At 37.4% G+C, this 23318-nt stretch overlaps 1 protein-coding gene across 13 annotated transcripts in view; it reads left to right on the top strand.

Annotated features, from left to right (window-relative positions):
* SYNE1 (spectrin repeat containing nuclear envelope protein 1) overlaps positions 1–23318 on the top strand; it is a 529762-nt gene that overhangs the window by 429051 nt on the left and 77393 nt on the right. For all 13 annotated transcript variants that reach the window (XM_028847246.2, XM_077999556.1, XM_077999555.1 and 10 more), the window contains 10 exons: positions 240–373; positions 754–958; positions 2618–2800; positions 3407–3553; positions 6734–6888; positions 8057–8204; positions 10217–10311; positions 13622–13856; positions 15489–15683; positions 20201–20326. In XM_028847246.2, the coding sequence (XP_028703079.2) occupies positions 240–373; positions 754–958; positions 2618–2800; positions 3407–3553; positions 6734–6888; positions 8057–8204; positions 10217–10311; positions 13622–13856; positions 15489–15683; positions 20201–20326 (1623 nt within the window). The remainder of the gene's footprint in view (positions 1–239; positions 374–753; positions 959–2617; positions 2801–3406; positions 3554–6733; positions 6889–8056; positions 8205–10216; positions 10312–13621; positions 13857–15488; positions 15684–20200; positions 20327–23318) is intronic.

The following is a 23318-nucleotide window of genomic DNA, read 5'->3' as shown; positions in this document are numbered from 1 at the left end:
AATGCCAATAGAAGAAGGCTTCATTGCTAATAACCTCTTCTCATAGTCAAAATAACAAAATCCTAAAGAAAGGAATAAATGATTATCTAAAGAAAGCTGATAAAGCATTGATGCTAAGTCATGCCTGCTTTATACATGTATATATGCATATTTATGAAAACATACACAAATTCCTTTTAAACTTGCTTATTAGAATTTAGATCCTGTTATGTCATCTGTGGGTCTTTTTCTTTGGGCAGAATCTCCAAGATGATCTAGAAAAACAGGAAAGGAGCTTACAGAAATTTGGCTCTATCACCAACCAATTATTAAAAGAGTGCCACCCGCCTGTGACAGAAACTCTTACCAATACACTGAAAGAAGTCAACATGAGGTATGGAGTATGTTAATTTTACACACTATTTCTATCACAGCCTTATTATAAATAATGATATAATTAAAACTTAATGACATTTTGAATTTGAGCTACATAGATTCTATCCTTTAAAATTCTCTTTCACAACATGAATTTAAGGATACATAAATGTAGTGAAGAGATTTAGAAAGAATTAGAAGTACTGTACACCCAAAGATTGCCATCATCCTCATTACCTACCCTGAAACTATGAATATGAAACATTGATTTTTATTATGTTAACTAGAAATGGGTATGTCTGTATTCACATGAACCAGGATCATGAAAAATAAAATAGCAAATATCAACATTTGGTGAGAGGTGGTAATCTGCTCATGAGTGTTGATTATTATTTCCAGATGGAATAACTTGCTGGAAGAGATTGCTGAGCAGCTACACTCCAGCAAGGCCCTACTTCAGCTTTGGCAAAGATACAAGGACTACTCGAAACAGTGTGCTTCGTCGGTTCAGCAGCAGGAGGATCGAACCAATGAGCTGTTGAAGGCAGCCACAAACAAGGACATCGCCGATGATGAGGTTGCTACATGGATTCAAGATTGCAACGTATGTTCAGAAGCTATCTTGTTTTCCCAACATGCCCTTCTTAGACTGCCCAAGTTTAGCTTTTGGTCTCTGTAAGCTTTGGTATGTTTCTCTATATGAGACAGTTATCCAAAAATAATTGTCTTAGGATCAAAGAGCCTGCCTGATTTTCAGAACACAGGTGCATATGCATCAGACTAAGAGGTCTCCTCCCATTGTTTGATTTTTTAAAATGAGTCGTTTTCCATTTTTCCTAGTGGAATTTAGTCAATGTGAAAAATTGAGGCTCTCTGTGTTTTCTGGGATGGTCAATATAAGACATGACCATATGGGGAATAACGTTCTATCTTTAAAAAATCTTCTGTTCCAGATCTTGTCCATTTACATTCATTATCTTCTAGGTAAGCATCTACACAATAGTTTCATTTAAGATATTAATGGTAGAAAGAAGTCTTTCTCTCCTGATTTACTGTTATACTTCTTTTAATAGCTTTTTAATAATTATCTTTTTCATTATAGCTGCCAATAACCTACTTAAGGGTTTAAGGAACAGCCTTTCTCTTGTTTCAAGCATTACATGGCTCTTACTATTTGTCCTTATTTGTCTTTATTTTTAAGAGCTTGTTACAAGGATCTTTTAATAAACTTTTCCAAATCAGTTTATTAGAATTAGGCAGGCTATAAAGACTACATAAATAAAAGTTTAACCTAGTCTAATATCTTCAACCTGAATAATCACTTTAAAGCTAAAGATGGATATTTAAAAATAAAGATAATACAGTACTTTTTTCATCCACATAATTTATATATACAAGAACTGTCATTTTCAATACTCCTGAATTGAAATACACTTTGTCTGTTGTCTATGTCAAGCTTAAAGAGCCCTTTGTTTTTCTTTCTCTCACAGAAGTCACTGCCTAGGCATAGCATGACTGGGTGGGATACCAGCAACAGGTAGAAGCAACAGTCACTTATCATCTCTCAATGATAGGATAGAAAGCAGAAACAGGGAATTTCCATTGGCTCATATTTTTTAACCTGTCAGAGGGTCCCACAGAAAGTGAAGGCAAAGAGATGCCATGGAAAAGAATGGGAATACAGGCTACTCTTACCCCCTGCTCACCAAAATCATCACTGTGTTCTGCACCCTACTGAGATAGGAGGTTGTTATACTTGCAATAACATGGCCACACATATAGAAGATACCACTGATAAATTCCTGGTGTGTATAATAATAATAGAAAAAGGAAAAATATAACATTTTGTTTTCAATTTGATATGAATTACGTAGAGGCGGGAAAAAAGCTGCCAAAATATTTCCAGTTATTGGCTCTACTCTTGGATCATGTTTTTTTTTTTTTTGTCTTGTTTATGTATGTTTTTCTGCATTTCCCCAAGGTCCTATAATGAACCTACATAGCTTTTACTAACAAAAGAGTAATTACATATATATATCCATAGGTTATATATATATAATGTGTGTTTAAAATATTAATATATATACATAGCATTTTTAAAAATTGCAGTGCTTGATCATTTTTCCACAGGTGAAGGTTATTTAGCATAATAATTTGATCAGTAGGAATTGTGTGTTTCTACATGTATAGCCCTTTGCCAATTGCTGTTTATGATAAGGAGTATCAACATGCTTCAGAGTGGGCATATTGTCACCTTTTATAGGACCTCCTCAAAGGACTGGGTACAGTTAAAGACTCCCTCTTTGTTCTCCATGAGCTGGGAGAGCAACTGAAGCAACAAGTGGATGCTTCAGCAGCATCAGCTCTTCAATCGGATCAACTCTCTTTGAGTCAACACTTGTGTGCCCTAGAGCAGGCTCTCTGCAAACAGCAGACTTCGTTACAGGTACAGAGCTCCTGTTTAGTATCTTCTATAAATTGGGTGTTCTCTCACATCTGGGCACAAATACAGAAAAAGAATTCCTCATCATTGCAACAATACCTCCTTCAAGACTAAAGAAAAAAAAGGGGAAAAAAACTTGGAAGTTCTGGTGGGGACGATGAAGGTGGAAGTTTTGCGCTGTTCTCTGCAAAATAATTTAAGAATCGGTTTAAGATGCAAGTTCCTAAACCAATGCCTGCCACATGGTCTGTTCAATTAATAAACACTAAGCGGCTTTAATATGAATATTCATGTTTATTTAACTTAGACTTTTACAAGAATCAGAAGATTTTTCAGACCTGTTGTTCAAGTATTTAAAGAATAATTTTGATTGTTACTCACTTATGGTGCATAGAAATAATTCTAGTTTTTAGAAAAATTACATAAAGAAGATTTAAATTGTTATAGCTTTGTTTTTTTAATAGGAATGATGTCTTGAGAATGGCAATTTGATACAAGAATATGAAAAATAATTTTAATATCCACTTGCCCTTTTACTAGTCTTTATTAAAATACCTTTTTTTTTTTTTTTTTTTTACTAAAATACCAATTTCTTTTGTGGAATAAAAGGCTGGAGTTCTTGATTACGAAACCTTTGCCAAGAGTTTAGAAGCTCTGGAGGCCTGGATAGTGGAAGCTGAAGAAATACTACAAGGGCAGGACCCTAGCCATTCATCTGACCTCTCCACAATCCAGGAAAGGATGGAAGAACTTAAGGTAAGTGTGTTAATCTGAGTCCCAGATCTTTTACCATCTGTCTTCAAATTTTTTTTTTTTTTTTTTTTTGAGATGGCGTCTCACTCTGTCGCCCAGGCTGGAGTGCAGTGGCGTGATCTCGGCTCACTGCAACCTCCACTTTCCGGGTGCAAGTGATTCTCCTGCCTCAGCCTCCCGAGTAGCTGGGATTACAGGGGCACGCCACCACGCCTGGCTAATTTTTGTGTTTTTGGTAGAGATGAGGTTTCGCTGGTCTTGAACTGGTCACCTGAGGTCAGGCCTCCCAAAATGCTGGAATTACAGGCATGAGCAACCACGCCCAGCCCTGTTTTCAAAATCTTAGGGGAAACTCAAAACTGATGCAGACCCACTCTTTCTTTCAAGTGAGCTCCCAGTGAGACTCGCTATGGCAAACAGTGGACTGTGTGCTGCCAGTGGGCACAGGCTGATTTCCCAGCTCACTCCTGGAAACCACCTCGCTCCTCCCTCCCACTGCTGGGCCCTCTCCATGTTCCTGTGCCCAGTCCCTCACCTCTCTATTAACTTTTGAACCTCTCCTCTCTGTTTCTAACATCATCTACTCCTAGCTCAAGCTACTCCTATCTCTCTGAGACCCTACGGCCGCCTCCCACAGATCTACATCCACCCACCCAACCTCCCCTCCTCCTGGCTGTCAGAATGACCTTTTTTTTTTCTTTTTAAGGATTTTACTTAATTAGCTTGATTTAATCATTCTACATTGTGTGAAAACATCATATCATACTCCATAAATATATATGATAATTTGTCCATTAAAACTAATTTAATACTTTTTTTTTTTTTTTTTGACACAGAACCTTGCTCTGTCACCCAGGCCGGAGTGCAGTGGCACGATCTCTTCTCACTGCAAACTCTGCCTCTCAGGTCCACACCATTCTCCTGCCTCAGCCTCCCCAGTAGCTGGGACTACAGGTGCCCGCCACCACGCCCAGCTAATTTTTTTGTATTTTTAGTAGAGATGAGGTTTCATCATGTTAGCCAGGATGATCTCGATCTCCTGACCTCGTGATCTGCCCACCTCGGCCTCCCAAAGTGTTGGGATTACAGGCATGAGCCACCACACCTGGCCTAATTTAATAATTTTTAAAAAGAAAAAAGAAAAGATTTTACTTAATTGTGATTTTTTTTTTTTGAGATGGAGTCTTGCTCTGTTGCCCAGGCTAGAGTGCAGTGGCGTGATCTCAGCTCACTGCAACCTCCGCCTCCCAGTTTCAAGCAATTCTCCTGCCTCAGCCTCCCAAGTAGCTGGGACTACAGGCACGTGCCACCATGCCCAGCTAATTTTTGTATTTTTTGTAGAGATGGGGGGTTCACTGTGTTGGCCAGTCTGGTCTCAAACTCCTGACCTTGTGATTTGCCAGCCTTGGCCTCCCAAAGTGCTGAGATTACAGGCATGAGCCACTGTGTCCTGCCAATTGTGAATGATTTTAAACATTCAATCAAGTAAGCAAAACAATACAACAGACATGAAAATTTTATCGTATTATTCCCTTGGTTAAAGCCCTGAAGGGTTCCCACTGCTCTTAGGGAAAAGACCATGTGGCTTCTCAAGGTGGCATCCTGGTTCCACCTTTCCTGAGGATCTTACTCTGCTGTGCCATAGCCCATCTCCCCCTCCAGCCACTCCAGCACCACTGTGCCTCCCAACATCTGTGCATGTGATGTTTCCTCTCTCTGGATTTGTTTTCTTGTCCTCATCAGCTTACTCCTCACTAAAAAGAGTAAAATCCTGGTCATTTTGTTCAATGTCACTCTCTCAGGAAAGTCTCCACTGTCTGTCCAGGGCCAGGCCCCCCAGTGACACGTTTTCATGGCACACTGTTGTTTTTCTTCCATGCCGTATCACCTCATTTAATTACACTCCTGTGCGTAGGGGACTACTGTTGCACTTTCGACTACTAGAATAGTATCTTACTCCCTGTAAGTGCCATGAGGGGAAGGACTGTGTCATGGCTATTTTGTTCATTGCTAATGTCTACCCATGGAAATTATGCCATTTAATAGTTATATTTTGGTTTCAATACTTGAGATTTATTCTTCCTTCAGAAAGCATGAGTCTTTTGCAGAACATGCCAAGAGAAGACACACACATAGCCAAAGGTGGCCTGACATTTTTTCCTTCCTGTAACCAATTTCCTAGATGGAGATAAGAACACCCATCGGAAAACCAGAACCAACAAGGTTGTCCTGTGTTTGAAGGGAGGGAAGAGAGCTAAAAGAGTAGATTGCTCTTTTGGTTGAGTCTCACCAGCTGTGGGGTTGGGGGTCAGAGATCTAAAACTGGAGCTCTTACGGCAATGTGTGGTGACTTCATAGCGCAAGTGAAATTTTATTTTCTCTAGCAAGAACCCAAGGAGGTTCGTTTACCCTCTTCCATTTACTAGCTGGGTGGCCTGGAGCAATTTACTTAGTTTCTGTGCCTCCCTTTCCTCCCTTGCAAAGAGGGAATAAGCAGCATGACTTATCTCAAGTGATCGTTTTAAGGATAAAATGAGTTACTACATATAAAGCTCTTAGCAATGCTTGATTCATAGTAAATGCTCAATAAAAGTTAGCTAACACTGTCACAACTTTTATTAGTTGTGAATAAAGAAGGAGGAAATTAGCATGAACAAATGAAACATAAATGGTAAAAAGTAAGGCCTTTTACTTATCAGCATAATTTTCATCCTTAAGCAGTTCTGTCAAGAATTACATATGAGTAAATAAATCAAGAAAATAATATGATACATGTAATATAATTACATATGAGTAAATAAATCAAGTAAATAGTATATGTAATATAATATATGTAATAAAAATCAAGTAAATAATAGAATACATGTAAATAAAGTAATATACTTGCATGTATAATCCACACAAGTAAATAATATATCAAGTAAATAATATAATACATGTAAGTAGTCAATAAAGGATAACGAGGAGTTTGAGTAGCAATAGCAGCAGCAGTTTAGACTGAATAGGAGATTCTTCTTTTTGCTATTTGTACCACTAGAGATTGTAAGTAAGTGGCCTAGAAATGCAGAGACCACTAGACCGAAGACCAGCTACTTCCTGAAATCAGAAATTCACTGTGCACTTTGAAAAAGCTTTGCGTTTTTTGACCATGGTGCTAAACCTACTTTTAAATCTTCCTTCTAGGGACAGATGTTAAAATTCAGCAGCATGGCTCCAGATTTAGACCGTCTAAATGAGCTTGGATATAGATTACCCTTGAATGATAAGGAAATCAAAAGGATGCAGAATCTGAACCGCCATTGGTCTCTGATCTCCTCTCAGACTACAGAAAGATTCAGGTAGAGTAAACAAGAGATGTCTTGGTTGCTCCAGTCGTCTTAGTCTGGTTTGTGCTGCTATGTCAAAATACCACAGAATGTGTAATTTATACAGAACAGAAATGTTGAACAGTCTCACAGTTCTGGAGACTGGGAAGTCTGCTGTCAGTGTGCTAGCAGATTCAGTTGTCTGGTGTGGGCTGCTCTCTGCTTTCAAGAGGGCACCTTTTTGCTGCATCCTTAGGAGGGGAGGGTTACTGTGTCCTCACACAGTGAAAGGCAGAAGGGTAATGGTGCTGAACACTGTGTGAATCCTCTTTTATAAGACCCTTAATCCCATTCACAGAGGAGTCCTTATGGCCTAATCACCGTGTAAAGGCTCTGCCTCAGAATATCACGAACATTCACCATTAAGTTTCATCACCTGAATTATGGAAGGGACACGTTCACACCATAGCACCAATGTGTCAATAGACTATAAGCCCATGACTTGTGTATGTTTCTAAATTCTGATCTTTCCCATAACACTGACAAAATTTGAACTAAAAGTGGGAAATTCAAATTGTAAAGTCGTTTCTCATGTTTAATGTACTGAATAGCACTTTAATCAGAAAACTCTTTTAAGTAAGAATATATTAAAAGTATATACATAACTTTTATCATTTTTGAAAAGGTACATTTTAAACTTTATATTTTTTCAACTGTCTTTCTTCTTCTTTTTTTTTTTTTTTTGTGTGTGTGTGTGTGTGTGTTGAAGTTTCATTCTTGTCACCCAGGCTGGAGTACAAAGGCGCAACCTCGGCTCACTACAACATCCGCCTCCCGGGTTTAAGCAATTCTCCTGTCTCAGCATACCAAGTAGCTGGGATTACAGGCATGCGCCACTGCACCCAGCTAATTTTTGTATTTTTAGTAGAGATGGGGTTTCACCATGTTGACCAGGCTGGTCTTGAACTCCTGACCTCAGGTGATCTGCGCTCCTTGGCCTCCCAAAGTGCTGGGATTACAGGCATGAGCCACCATAACCAGCCTCTTTCTTCATTTTTTAAAAAAATTTTACCACCTAACATGAAAGCTTTGTGGTAGTTATGAGAATTGAGCACAGAGATTATTTAATCTAGTTTTATATGCTAGAGATATAAGAATAAGCAGCAAAATAACCATTGTTCTTTGCCCTTTGTTCTTTCAGCAAGTTGCAGTCATTTTTGCTACAACATCAGACTTTCTTGGAAAAATGTGAAACATGGATGGAGTTCCTAGTTCAGACAGAACAAAAGTTAGCAGTAGAGATTTCAGGAAATTATCAGCATCTTTTGGAACAGCAGAGAGCACATGAGGTAAGTTGTATCAGTAGATTTGAGGGTAAGAAGAAATTTGTAGGCCCTTGGAAGATGCTATGAAATGCTGTGTGGGAGAATTAAAATCATGCCCTTTGCCCTGAGTGTCCAAATGCATGCATCATTTTGCCTTCTTTCTTAAGCTTGAGGTTTTGATAACTTAATTATAAAAATGTAGTCCTATTCGCTGCTCTGATTGGGTATAAGGACATGTCAGCCTTCAGTTCCTTGTAAAGTATCATGCCAGAGTTGTGGTTAAAGGTTACTTACTCAAGACAGGCAAAGTTGGTGGAAAGTGTATAGATCGTTAGAAAATTTTCAGTTGGGTTAGAGACTACTTTAATATTGCCAAGGTCAATTGCTTAAGAGACTATGCTTTGATCAAAAGTCTTTAAAAATGTTGTGAGCTTCAAAGAGCATATATGAATTTTATACCAGGAAATCAATCTATCAAATGTCTCTCCAGGTGTACCTCTTGATTATATTGTATTATAATTATTTCTGAAGAAACAAAGAGGGAGAAGAACTATATAAAAGTAAAGTAATAAATTTGCCCACTGTTAGTCCTTATGTTGCTGTTTACTGGTGTAACTAAGTTGGTCTGTGTGTTTATGGATTATATGCATATGGAGAGATAAGTCTTACCTAAGAGAAAAGAAAAACAATTCAGAATTTTTTAAATAGAGAATTTAAAGATATCTAAGGTATTTTTAAATCCAGTTTTATTGAGTTGACAGATGATGAAATGATAGAAAAAAACAGCAATGAGATTGCATCTCACTCCCACAAGGATGACTGTAATGAAAAAATAGCAAATGTTGGTGAGGGTGTAAAGAAACTGGAACCCTAATACATTGCTGATGGGAATGTAATATGGTGAAGCTGCTTTGGAAAACAGTTAACATAGAGTTACCATATAGAGTTACATAGAGTTAAATAGCATAATCGTATAACCCAGCAATTCCCAGTATATCCTAGGTATATACTCAAGATAAATGAAAATATGTGTCCACACAAAAACTTATGTAAGTACATTGTTTATAGGAGCATTAGTCATAATAGCCAAAAGGTGAAAACAACCCAAATGTCCATCAACTGATAAATGGATAAATAAAATGTGATATGTCTATGTAATAGAATACTATTCACAATGAAAAGGAATAAAGTACTGATATATGTTGCAACATGTATGAACCTTGGAAACATTATGCCAAGGGAAAGAAACCAGTCACAAAAGACTACATATTGCAAGATACCATTTGTATGAAATGTCCAGAATAAGTAATCCATAGACACATAAAATAGATTAGTGGTTGCTGAAGGCTGGAGGGTTGGGAGGAAATGGCGAATGATTGCTAATGAGGATGGACTTTCTTTTTGGGGCAATAAAAATTCTAAAATTGATTGTGGTCATGATTGTAAAGTCTGTAAATATAACAAACACCACTAAATTGAACATTTTAAATGAGTGAACTGTATGGTATGTAATTGTTGCTCGATAAAGCTGTTTAAAAAACAGTAGAAATAATTAGAGGATCTGCTGTTGAGTTTTTTTAAATAGTGAAATAAATTTATTAACCTGACTGAAACTTAATAACAGTGAGTTTTAAAAGACAGAAAAAGACTAGGCTCTTTTTTTTTCTTTGATTTCTTTAAAGGCCCTAAGCTGTTCTCTATGTTTTGAATATGGACCATATTTTATACACAAAATAAACCAGAAAACAAATTGTGTGTTAATTTATTAGGTGTTTTTGAAAGAAAGAAGAGAAATATAATTCTACTTTTGTCACCTAGTTTTAGTAAACCAAACACTAAACTTTATCTTTGAGTGTATCTTAATTGATAATTTAAAAATAAATGATTCCTAAACTGCAGGATTTCACACATTTTCTGATTCAGCTGGTGATAGCTTTCATAGTCTTGCTAACACTAGAATATTTGGAAAGTTATCAGAGAACCGGTCACTAAAATTAGGAACTCTAAAGTATGTTCTTCTTTTTTTAAAATTATAGTTGTTTCAAGCCGAGATGTTCAGTCGTCAGCAGATTTTGCACTCAATCATTATTGATGGGCAACGTCTTCTAGAACAAGGTCAAGTTGATGACAGGTAAGATCTTTGATAAATTATTATAAAGAAAGGTTCCAGTAAATTAATCATTTTCTTTTTAATGAGCAGATTAGAGGGCATATATCCAATCTTCCTGAGGCAATTGAACTGTGGTGGAGCCTCAGTAATTGGAGGAGAAGCTTGTCTCAATCTCTGAAATGACTGAGTATTGAATCTTTTTAGAGAACTGCTATTATATTATATGAAGGGCATAGAGTAATTGGAAATCACCTAGCCAACCTTCACTAGTCATCTGTAGGAAATGGAATTAATGAATAGATCAGCATGAGCCATATCAATGACCTGTCAGTGGTTTGTAAACAGATGCTTCTAATATTCTCACATAATTACAGAATTTTTTTTTTTGTAAAAGGAGCATAGAAATCACTAGCCCATCTTTCTTACTTATAGATGAAAAACCTGAAATCCATAAATGTGAACAGATTTGACCAAGGTCACAGAACTAAGTAGCAACAGAATCAGGCCTGGAGCTCATGTCTGGTTTTCAGTCAGTACTGGATCATACCAGCCAGCTTTCTCATGCCATGAGAATTCTTCTGTGTTTGAAAATGGTTTGCTACCTTAAGTCAGATTACATGCCGCCTGAAATCTTTCTTCCTCTTCATTTACAATAGCAAATTATCTCTTTATTAAAATTGGAGAGGTAAAAATTTATCTTCTCCCCGGATTTATGGCAAGTGAAATGACAATTTCATACTATATTTATATTTCCTGGAAACAATATTTACTTTATCTAATCTGTTTTCCATGGTGATATTTGAATATTAGCCTCATGTATTCTATTACATATGTATACCTTTCTCATATTTAGGAACCAGTAGTTGTGACTATAGTTAACTTGATATTTTTTCAAAAAATAAAAAATAAATTACATTTATTGAGAGTTTCGTCTTTAATGTTGTAGAAGCAATTTCAGTTTTAAGTGGATATTTCTTTGGAATTGCATAAAAGATCTTCATGGTTAAGCTTGGAACAACAAAATGTGATATCATATTTATTCTATTTTAAGTAAGCCAAACTTAAATATGAGCTTTCCTGAGAATTTAAGGCCTTGAAAATAAAACAAATACAAATACAATTAACTTTTATCTTTTGCTTTATCATTTCTTAGCCAACTCTCTAACAATATTATAAATGTTTGAGTCATTAAGTAAAATAAAAATTAAATACTCACATGCAAGCCAGCGTCTATTAAATTTTAAATACTAACATTTAGGAAAAATACACCAAAGAGATGAAAATGGGAGGTTAGACTTGAGGATAAAGAATTTTGAAAGCTGAAGGAAAAAAAATCAGATTAGAACCTACTGACAATAAGAAGGCCCCAGATTGCAAGTGTATTGTGTTCTGAAAGTTAATTTGTGAGTTATGTTTTTTAGAGCTTCAAGTTAAGCACAGGGAACAATGTCATGTTTTAAGTAATTCCTCATGCTGGCAGGTAGTTTGGGACAGCTTGGTTGTATCAAGAGAGGGTGGGGAATCCTAGGAGGCCTTGGATGGTTACCTGATAGGGAAAGCAGGATTATATGGTATTCTCAAGTCCTGGAGTTGTACATTTTCTGCAATGACAGATGCTTGTAACTTTTAGGGAAGTATCATGAACCTAATTCATCACAATTGAATGCTACTGCATTGATTATATACAGCAGAATTTCCTTTCAAAAACAGAAGTCATCATCGAAATCTTAGTAGCTATCACATGAATTTTTTTATTTTATTTTATTATTTATTTATTTGTTTATTTATTTATTTATTTTTGAGACAGTGTCTTACTCTTTCGCTCAGGTTAGAGTGAAGTGGCACTATCTCAGCTCACTGCAACCTCCACCTTCTGGGTTCAAGTGATTCTCCTACCTCAGCCTCCCGAATAGCTGGGATTACAGACACGTACCACCACACCTGGCTAATTTTTGTATTTTTAATAGAGACGGGATTTCACCATGTTGGCCAGGCTGGTCTCAAACTCCTGACCTCAAGTGATCCACCCACCTTGGCCTCCCAAGGTGCTAGGATTAAAGGCATGAGCCACCGGGCCCGGCCCTTTATGGATCTATTTTTAAAATGAGAGGGCATACGAAATTTTTTGCAGGGGCTTTATTTAGGACATTTTATTTTTAATGCTTGTTTTGTTGATGTTGACTGTATATTATTCATCTTTTGTTTAAGTTGAGTCATTAAATAAGTTTCTAGGACTAACAGCATATTTGGTTACAAAAATCAAAGTTTATAGTGGTTCTGGATAATAGGAAGTTTCGAGAAGATACAAGTTCAGAATAGTAAGTCCAATTCAAAGTTGCTTCTACCCTCAAGAGAAGAGGATAACGCAAAACTATTATAGTTGAGAAGTGCAAGTATTCAGTATTTAGTATTAAAGTACAATATTACTTGCACTTTATGTGTGAATAACACTGTAACCTACATAGAAACTCATTCTGTTTGATATAGGACAAACTCTTACTAGCCAGTTCTAGAGCCATAAGTTAAATATTAAATAAAACTTAATGAAGAACTACCTATATTTTTTTAAAGCTAGAAAACAGGTAAGAACACGTTAGAAGATCTGGTATTCTTTAGCCTGAACTTGAGAAATCTTAAGGAAAATTTATTATTTCTAAATATATTAATGACATTTATATAGACTATGATAACAGGTTTTCATCTTTCTAAGAATAAAGTGAAGTCAGCCTACAATGTAGAAGAGATAATTCAGATGAATGTGTGGAATGATTTGCTAAAAGTTGGGGCTGTTTATTATGAGGGAATACTGAGAGAGTTTATGGAGTACAGTTTTTAAAAAATCTTTTTAAATCACATAGTTTGATTCCAGTGGCTTATGATTCGAACTGAAGACAGAGATTCTATATAAGCCTTGTCCACATGTTTTCCTGCAGTGTGGCCCACAAAACGACATCACCATCACGGGCTGCACGTGTTGCTATGGAGCTGCGTAGGATTTGCAGCTATTCCCATTGCACCTGCAGCTGTCCACTCCTCCCCTTTCATGCTTTCAAGGAGAGAGCGTGAAGGACAATGACCTTATTGTATATTTGCCTTCAACCTATGCTGAGACATGAAAACATTCACCATTTGCAAACACCGGTAGTTTAATTTAAAAAAATAATTACAATAGACCCAATAACCCAATAATAGATCATGGCATGATATTTGAAAACCACCACCCTAGATCACTTCTCAGGGCTTAGGGTTGTTGACAATGCATACATTGGCTGATTGCATAACTGCATCCAAGATAACAGTGTTTTTTACCATGTAATTATTTCTTCACTAGGGATGAATTCAACCTGAAATTGACACTCCTCAGTAATCAGTGGCAGGGAGTGATTCGCAGGGCCCAGCAGAGGCGGGGGATCATTGACAGCCAGATTCGCCAGTGGCAACGCTATAGGGAGATGGCAGAAAAGCTTCGTAAATGGTTGGTTGAAGTGTCCTACCTCCCCATGAGTGGTCTCGGAAGTGTTCCTATACCACTGCAACAAGCAAGGACCCTCTTTGATGAAGTGCAGGTAAGATGCAAAACACAGTGTTCTCACACCTCTTAGGCATTTCCACCGTACACTTTACCTTCGCCTCGGTTTTTCAAAAGGACTCTAGAGTGACATTGCAACTGGGACAAACATTGTTCTCAAATGTCAACAGAAATATACAAAATGATTGCAATACAAAGCCCATATCTAATGGTGAAATGATAGTAAGCCCCGGCCTCTCACAAAAGCTTCTCACACTTCACACATTATGGCCTGCCACAGCTCACTAAATCCCAGTAGGGATGAAAAGGTAATGGCAAGGAAAGAAAAACTTCATGTTGCTTACATACGTTTTATTCTTGAGCAATTTAAACACGTAACTTAAGTACTCCAAAGAAGACAGGAAGCCCTGTCCTGTTTGAGTTATTTGTTCATTTCCAGGTTGCCCCTTACCTTCGGGCTTCTGGCTTCTTAGACAGATACCTCCTATCATTCTAGTGAGTTCTTCCCAGTGTATCCAGTGTACCCAGTCAGTGTACCCAGTGACTCTTCCTTTAAAGTCACTGTTCTTTGGTTCCTTTCTCCTCCAGATTTCTCTGGGAGCCCTCATTCGCAGACATGACTTCAACTGCCCCCTACCAGCAGAGAAGGGGCATATCGGTATCTTCTGGTCATATTTACCTGCTGTACTTTTGACTCGTGTTTCCAACCACCTTTTGGGTTTATGTCTATGTGCATCACAGATGCCTTGTACCCTGTGGGTCCCAGCAGAACCTGTGATCTCTAGACCGACTATTCTCCCTTTCCCATCACACTTCCAGGAAGTGTCATCAGTCTAGGAATCCTAGAATAATTTGAGAGCTATACTTCTCCTTGTCTATCACTCCCTTATCTAATCTCCCCAACTCTATATCCCTGCTGCCACTGCCTTGGTTAGGTACTCGTGATTTCTTGCCCAGATAGACAGTAACTTCCTAATCTTAGTATATCCAACACATACCCTTCTTCCATTCTACTTTTACTTGATTCCTGAATGCTTTTATTAAAACGTTAATCCAAACATCAGTATTCTTCTGTGAACCCCAGTCACTTTTAGTATAAAAACCAAATTTCTGCAAGATGTGGTCTGGCCTCATCTCCTACCACTCTCTCATGTGCCGTCCACACTCCAGCCACTGAAAACCATACTTAGTTTCCTGAATCTATCATATTTTTCTCATATACTGAATGTGCGCATCCTCATTTCTCTGTGAGAAGGTGTCCTCTCCTCCACTCCTGATCACACTCATCTCACCGCACCAGGTCCTTCTTAATCTGGTGAAGTTCATGTCTCCAAGACTCATTCAGCCTTTACTGCTTTGAGGAAGCCTCTCTGCCTCTTGATGCGCCCCCTGCTGGGTCAGATGTCCTTCTGTATTCCCACGCATCAGTCTTAGAGAGTGATTCTTATTGCATCAATTGTACTTACCTTGGAGATAGAAACTAAGCCTGTCTCTAGTGTATTCTCACTCATTTATTCACTGGTGCATGCGTGTGCAAAGCACCACCACAATAAATGTTTGCTGGATGAAAGAGGGCGTGCTACACTCAGTTAGGGCCATTTAAAAAGCCTTGTAGGAAGGAAATGATGAAAGAAATAATGAGAAAATAAAAAGCTATGGTTCCTTTCAGTTCAAAGAAAAGGTGTTCCTGCGGCAACAAGGCAGCTACATCCTGACTGTGGAGGCTGGCAAGCAACTCCTTCTGTCTGCGGATAGTGGCGCTGAGGCCGCTTTGCAGGCCGAACTCACTGAAATCCAAGAGAAATGGAAATCAGCCAGCGTGCGGCTGGAAGAACAGAAGAAAAAACTAGCCTTCTTGTTGAAAGTAAGTTCGGTTAGAAAAAATCGAACCAAAAAACTCTTTTAGTCGTTGTACTACTTCCTCCCGTTGTTATTCTGCAGATCAAATAATGAAATCATGAAATAATATCCTGCAGCATTTTGATCCTCAGTGTTTTATTTAAGACTTTGTCTTATCTTGAACAAACTGGAAAAGTTTCCCAATTTTCAGCATTTAATTTTTCAGGACAACCTCCCAACAAAGTAAAGTCTAATAAGACTGTCTAAGCCATGAATTCTGATTAATGGCCAGTGTGAAACCTTAGCCATGTGATGACTTTATAAATCCATACAGAAATTCAAAGGGTAGGTTCCACTCCCTAATCTGAGACTCTAAAGTGGTTTTCAAGATTGGTATCTCTTCTTTTATGGAAGGGAAAAACCAATCCAGAAAGATATTCTTGATTTATCTTAGCTGATCCAAGCAAGTTGCCACGAGATAAAATCTCCAGGAGGTATATTAAGCCCTTAGTTGGATGCAGATCACATACTGATCACACAGTAAGTTTTGGAAAATGTAGATTTATCCGGACCTCCCACAATATACTTTTCTCTCTCACTCTCCAATTGCATGTATAATGCATAATTAAATGAGCAGTTTCAAAACGACAGGGCCTCTAAAATAAGATAATCTCAAATTAAAATCATGGTAAACCAAGTGACCTGGTTAACTTATCTTATCTAAGCCTCAGTTTCCTCATCTGTAGAGTGGGTGTATAATTTCACCATCTCCATGTGGCCATTGTGAGGACTTAATGAAATAATGATAGTGAATCATGTGGTACCTTACCTGGCTCATACTGAGCACTAAATGAATGATAGTGATATCATAGTTGATGTTATTATGATCTTCAAAAGTAAAGACACCTAAATGTTATGGTCCTGTATATGTTGATAATTACCAACACTTGAATGAGGGTATCTATTAAATTGGGCCTGACACATGTTTGTATCGAAGGGAATGACTAAGATTTTGGTTTTTGTGTATTTTTTAATACTTAAAGTGTGCACACCCACTGGATTTATATTGAATTTTATTTAATAAAATATTGCCTTCTGTGTAGGAAGCAATCCATCAAAAATGCCACTGAACATCTATAAAGAGCTATTATTTGCACACAGCACAATTTCATCAGTAATATAATATGCCAAGTTCATTTTCTTCCTTTTCCTTTTAGGAAAGGATTTAAAACATTGTAACTCATCCTGTAGAGAACATGTTAATCATTTTTTTTTTTATTTTGTGATGCGATTTTTGGAGATGTTTCCAAGACATAATAAGGCATGATGTCTGAGTCACTACATTTGCTTTTCTTGTCTGTCTGTTTGTTGGTGTAGAAAACATCCACTTTAAGAGATATTTGCAGGCTCATGACATTACGTTATTTCCTTATAATTCATGTCATAAAAGGACTTAGTTATAGATTTAGAATCTAAGTCATCCTTGAAAAGAGGAATCCCTCTTCTCTTCTTGTTAAAGTTTATTTTATTTTGACTCTTAACACTACATCTTGTTTGCCTAAGAAGGAATTTATGAATCTACATTTCATTGTTTATATACCCTCATTTTAGTGTATTTTTTTTACCACAGCTATAATATTTAACTTTTAATACTGTTAGTAAGTATGCCAAAAATAGGCATTATAATTCCACGTTCTGTATGTTCACCTTCTTCGCTATCATCTCTTAATTTTGTTCTGAAAAGTAAGAAGCTGATCTTTCTTTCTTGCTTGCTTGCTTTTTTAATATTTGTTTTTTGTTTTTTGTTTTTGACACAGAGTCTCACTCTGTCACCCAGGCTGGAGTGCTGTGGTGCAATCTTGGCTAACTGCTGTCTCCACCGCCTGGGTTCAAGTGATTCTTATGCATCAGGCCTCTCAAGGAGGTGGGATTACAGGTGCACGCCACCACGCCTGGATAATTTTTGTATTTTTAGTAGAGATGGGTTTTCACCATGTTGACCAGGCTGGTCTCAAACTCCTGGCCTCAAGTAATCTGCCCTCCTTGGCCTCCCAGAGTGCTAGGATTATAGGTGTGGGTCGTGGCACCTGTGATGATCTTATCTCTTTTAGATCAATAAACCTTCGTCAACTGCATGTTGATTGAATTCAGGGTGTTTGATAGTTTTATTGAGAATGTTGTTTAATTTAAGTAGACAGAGAATCTTTTTGTCTACCCTCACTATGGTTAGCATGATGAGCTAATTGTAGCCTGGGAACACAAAGATATATATATATATATATATATATATATATATTTTTTTTTTTTTTTTTTTTTTGAGACAGAGTCTCACTCTGTCGCCCATGCTAGAGTGAAGTGGTGCAATCTCAGCTCACTGAAAGCTCTGCCTCACGGGTTCACGCCATTCTCCTGCCTTAGCCTCCCGAGTAGCTGGGACTACAGGCGCCCACCACCACGTCCGGCTAATTTTTTGTATTTTTAGTAGAGACGGGGTTTCTGCATGTTAGCCAGGATGGTCTCGATTTCCTGACCTCGTGATCTACCCACCTCGGCCTCCCAAAGTACTGGGATTACAGGCGTGAGCCACGGCGCCCAGCCAAGATATTTTAAAACAAAGGAGAATTTCAACAACTCTGTCCCTGGTAGACAATTTTTTTTGTTTGTTTTTTAAGGACTTTTTTTTTCTGGTAATTGGGAAGAGGGAATGTGGTTATATACTCTAAGAAGTTCCATGAAGGAATTTTAAAGAGAAATGAGACTTGTGCCAAATTCTCAGTTCAGTTTTTTGAATAAAGATATTTTGAGTAAGGAGGCACTTTAGTCAACACTGCTTCCAGAAGATAGTTGTAGTAATAACACCTCCCGGTTGTTATGCTCAGACTAAGGTGTCAGGAGAGAAGTAGAAAGAATCCAGATAAGACAAGACTGCTGATAATGAAAGAGATATTGTGAAGGAAGATGGAACATGATTTGACACCATATTGACAACTAAAAATGATTCTAGCCATGATTCTAGTTGTCTTGCTTTGGAATTCTGTAATTCGTGGTGTAGGGAGTGGCCACTGGGGAGATGAGTAAGGAGCGGAAAGGCCTGGATTGGAGAATTTGACAAACGGGCAGTGTTGGACAACATGAAGGAGACTTGTTTAGTTAAGTTTAATTTTCACTGGCACTAAGAAACCGGATATGAGTTAATGTGTAGATAAGGTGCTATAAAAAAAATCAAGCTCCACTTTGGTTCCTGTCATTTTAAAAAATTTCACTTTTTTATTACAAAAAAATTACATGTGTCTGATTTTTAAAAATTAGGTAATAATTGACGTATGCAGAGTAAAAAATGAAATTTCCCTTATCATACCATCCAAATTCTCCTATCTTCTTGAGAGGTAACCATTGTTACCAGTTTGCTGTGTAACCTTTCAAAACATAACCACACAATAGATGTTTTATTTTGTCAGTACATAGAGATCTACCTCATTCTATACTGCCAATCTCTACCATCTGTCCTGGCCTATTCGTCTCCAAAGCACTTACCGCTACTTTGTATATTAGATATAGATTTCTTAAATTGTGCATTATCTCTCTTTTTCTACGTCTTAATTTATATGGGTTTTTATGTATTACACATTTAATCCTTTGCTATGTATGTTTCAGCATGAACAAGATAAAGCCAGTCAAAAATGCCTTGCTTTTGTAGTGTGTGTTTCTCTTTCTGTAAGACATTCCATATCCTCTTTTTTTTTTAATCCCTTATAGTACATTTGGGAAAGGGTAGATATTGGGTGCAGTTATGGATGGAGTTAAGAAAGGGACAAGGTGCTGAGATTATAGTCCTACCTCTGCAGAGATAGATTCGGATTCAGATAACATTTTTGGGTACCCATAATATTCTGATCATTGTGCTTGATGCCTTGACACTCATTACTTCCTTTGGGCTCCATTAAATATGGAGAGTTTGTATTTTTTCCATTTTCATAGGGAAAACATGGAGCATTATCTGCTTAAAGCCACCCAGATAATCAGTAACAGAGTCAGTTTTCAACTCAGCTCTTCAGATGACAAGAGCATGTTGCCTCCCCTGGCAATGAGTGTGGGCCTACCTTCATATTGTTCATCAGGCAACTTCCTTTTTTTTTTTTTTTTTTTTGAGAAGGAGTCTCGCTCTGTCACCCAGGCTGGAGTTCAGTGGCGTGATATTGGCCCACTGCAACCTCTGCCTCCCGGGTTCAAGCAATTCTCCTACCTCAGCCTTCCAAGTAGCTGGGATTATAGGAGCCTGCCACCATGCCCAGCTAATTTTTGTGTTTTTAGTAGAGATGGGGTTTCACCATGTTGGCCAGGCTGGTTACAAACTCCTGACCTCAAGTGATCCACCCGCCTTGGCCTCCCAAAGTGCTGGAATTACAGGTGGGAGCCACCACACCCAGCCATCTGTGTAACTTTCATTCTTTCTCTGGGAATGAAGAAGAGTGTATCTTTTCTTTTTCCCCCAGCTTCCTACATCAAAAACATCTATGCTATTTGTTTTTATTCACATGATAGGACTGGGAAAAATGTGAGAAAGGAATAGCAGATTCCCTGGAGAAACTACGAACTTTCAAAAAGAAGCTTTCCCAGTGTCTACCGGATCACCACGAAGAGCTCCACGCAGAACAAATGCGTTGCAAGGTAAATTACTGAACTGAGATTTTCACTGTCATCTATCTGTGTGCCTCTGCTGAAATAATGTCTTCGGGGCTCTATTCCAGTCAAACTCCTAGGTTGTTTGTCTACATGCAGATACAAGATCCTAGTATATGACATAAGGACAAGCAACTCAGGTGAACCTTGTATTGCTGATTTATTGCAGTTCTTGAAATTATAGACTAGTTTATGGATTACTCTTTTAATGTGTTAAAAGATATCTAAAAGCTGAGTCAAGAGCAATAAAGTCATCTTTTAAAAGCATCCACGCTGGGGAGTCATTCTACCAGAAGAATCTACTCTACAAGAAGGGGGAAAAAAAGGATCAACAGCCTGGAAAATCTGCTGACAGCGGACCTCCAAGGGACACACCCTGCCCTCCAGACCATTATGCAAGGAAAGGGGGAAAAATAGCTTATCTCAGTGACTGCATAGAGACACACAATCCTTAAATTGCTCAGGGTTCTAAGTACTTAAAGATTATGATCAACACCTCAAATGGTACTTGAAAGCAAGTCAGTAGCTAATAATACAGACCACTCCCTGGATTATGAGCTCTCAGAGACCAACACAATTCAGTGCCTGTAAGATTCATGCCTTTCACATCTTTGTAGCCAAGTGAAATGCCCAAACAGCAGTTCTTTGCTGAACGATAGGCTGATCATATCAAAAGTACCTTTAAAAAGGTTTTTCTTTCAAATTAAAAGTGCCCTTATGTTCCCCAGTCATTTGCAAATTATTGCTCTAGGGTAATTCTGTTAAAAATTCGCATATACTTAAATGACTTGGGTTTCAATTAGAAATTCTCTGCCTCACTTTAGCAAAGAAATCCCAAGCATTTAAGAGATGATAATTGTTAAAGAGGTCTAGAAATCATGAAAAGTGCAGCTATAAGAATTTTTTCTTCAGTTATAAAATCTAAGGATATTATTTGAAACTTGAAAAAGGCAAATTTAGGAAAATTAAAAGGTAGTATATTTTACATCATGGATGGAAAGTGAAAGAAGTACTATCATGAGCTGTTACATTCAGAAGTATGCAATGGTTACAACGATTAAAAAGTGCATTTTAAACCTGTGATTATAAATTTATTAAAAATATTTAAAGAAGCCAGGTGTGGTAGATCATGCCTGTAATCCCAGCACTTTGGGAGGCCAAGGCAAACAGATCATTTGAGACCAGAAGTTCAAGATCAGCCTGGGCAATATAGCAAGACCCCACATCTAAAGAAATTTAAAAATTAACCAGAGTGGTGGTGCTTGCCTGTAGTCCTAGCTACTGGGGAGGCTGAGGCAGGAGGATCACTTAGGAGTTTGAGGCTGCAGTGAGCTGTGATCACACCACTGCATCCAGCATAACTGACAGAGTGAGACCCTGTCTCTGAAAAAAAAAAATAAAATAAAATAATTAAAGAAAACTTCTGCGAAGCAGGAGTGGGCATTAACACCAGCTTGTGAAAATATTTATTATTGCCCCTTTTCAGATGGGAAGACTGAGGCTTCTGGAATTTTAATAACTTTTCAAAGTCAATAAATATCTGGGTTGCCTGTATCTACAGGCTATATTTTTGCCACACTGACTTGTTTAATGGGTTGGTATACTGTGCATCTGAAACAGTTGGTTTTTGGTGGTGGTGTTATTATGCATTTTTTTTTTTAATCCATATACAAATCTGATGCTCGAGTTGGGAGGGTAGAAATTGGTGTGAAAAATGGAAGATCTTTCCAGTGGTATAACAATTGAATATGTTTAGGAGTATTAGCAGAAATGTTGCATATTTAATTAACCTAGATGGTTTGGTCTTTCAGCCAAATACTGTTGCCGTGGGGCATCATTTTTTTATCTCCCAAAATACATGACAGTTACAAACACATGCTGCTATTGAGTGTGTGGATTTAAAAAATGTATTTTAGTCTAATCCTGCTACTCTTCCCCAAACTGCCCTTAGCAGCAAAACAAGGCAATTACCTGGAAAATTCAGGCTAAAATCTTGTTTGCCTAAATTGCCTGGGAAGTTAGCCTCAGATAGCACCACTAATTGCCATTGCCTTTGGAAACCTTTCTACCCTGTAAAGACACATAGAGGGAGGGGAAAGACACATGAAATACTCTATTTATACACAAAACTAGCTTGAATCTAAAAACAACAGCTGGTTTACAAATTGCAAAACTGGTAATTGGTCAAAATATTGTACAAACTATTGTCAACTCATTCAAATATTGCTATATGAGTTTTTTTTTTTTTTTTTCTTAAATCATTCCCCTAAAAGACATGGTACATAATCTTTTTTTAGTGACTTAAAGAAATGTCTGATCCTGCAGAAAATGTATTCAGTGCATTGTTTTAAATTGAGTAGTAACAGCAACAGATCTTCTCAGCTATTACATTATAAGTATAGATCACAGAATGTAGCAACTCTATGGTGTTTGAAAATGAAAGTTAAATTTGGGTGTCTGTTTTTAAAAGTATTTCATCAGTGTGATCAGCAATTCAGGACAAAAAGAAAGGATAAGTTAGAGGTTTATGAAGTCAGTCGAAAGTAAAGAAGATCAATGCAGTGATTAAACTTCAATTTAGGAAAAAAAAATTTTTTAATCAATACAATGATAAGTAGATGGCAGAAAGATTCTTCAAGCAATCGTACTTTATCAGAAGGACCTAGCAATTTCTCAGATTATGTGGAAGCAAATGAAATACGGGCAAACCTCATTTTATTGAACTTTGTTTTAGTGTGTTTCACAGATACTATGTTTTCTTTTTGTTTCTCGGGTTTTTTTTGTTTTTGTTTTTTTTTACAAATTGAAGGTTGTGGCAATGCTGCATAGAACAAGTCTACCAGCACCATTTTTTCCAACAGCACGTGCTTTCTTCCTATGTCTGTATAATTTTCGTAATTCTCATAATATTCCAAACTTTTTCTTTACTGTTATATTTGTTATAGTGATCTACAATCACTGTAATCTTTGATGATAATAT

This window comes from Macaca mulatta, chromosome 4 (genome assembly GCF_049350105.2).
Source record: "Macaca mulatta isolate MMU2019108-1 chromosome 4, T2T-MMU8v2.0, whole genome shotgun sequence".
Classification (NCBI taxonomy): domain Eukaryota; kingdom Metazoa; phylum Chordata; class Mammalia; order Primates; family Cercopithecidae; genus Macaca; species Macaca mulatta.
This window is presented reverse-complemented; position numbering and strand designations above follow the sequence as displayed.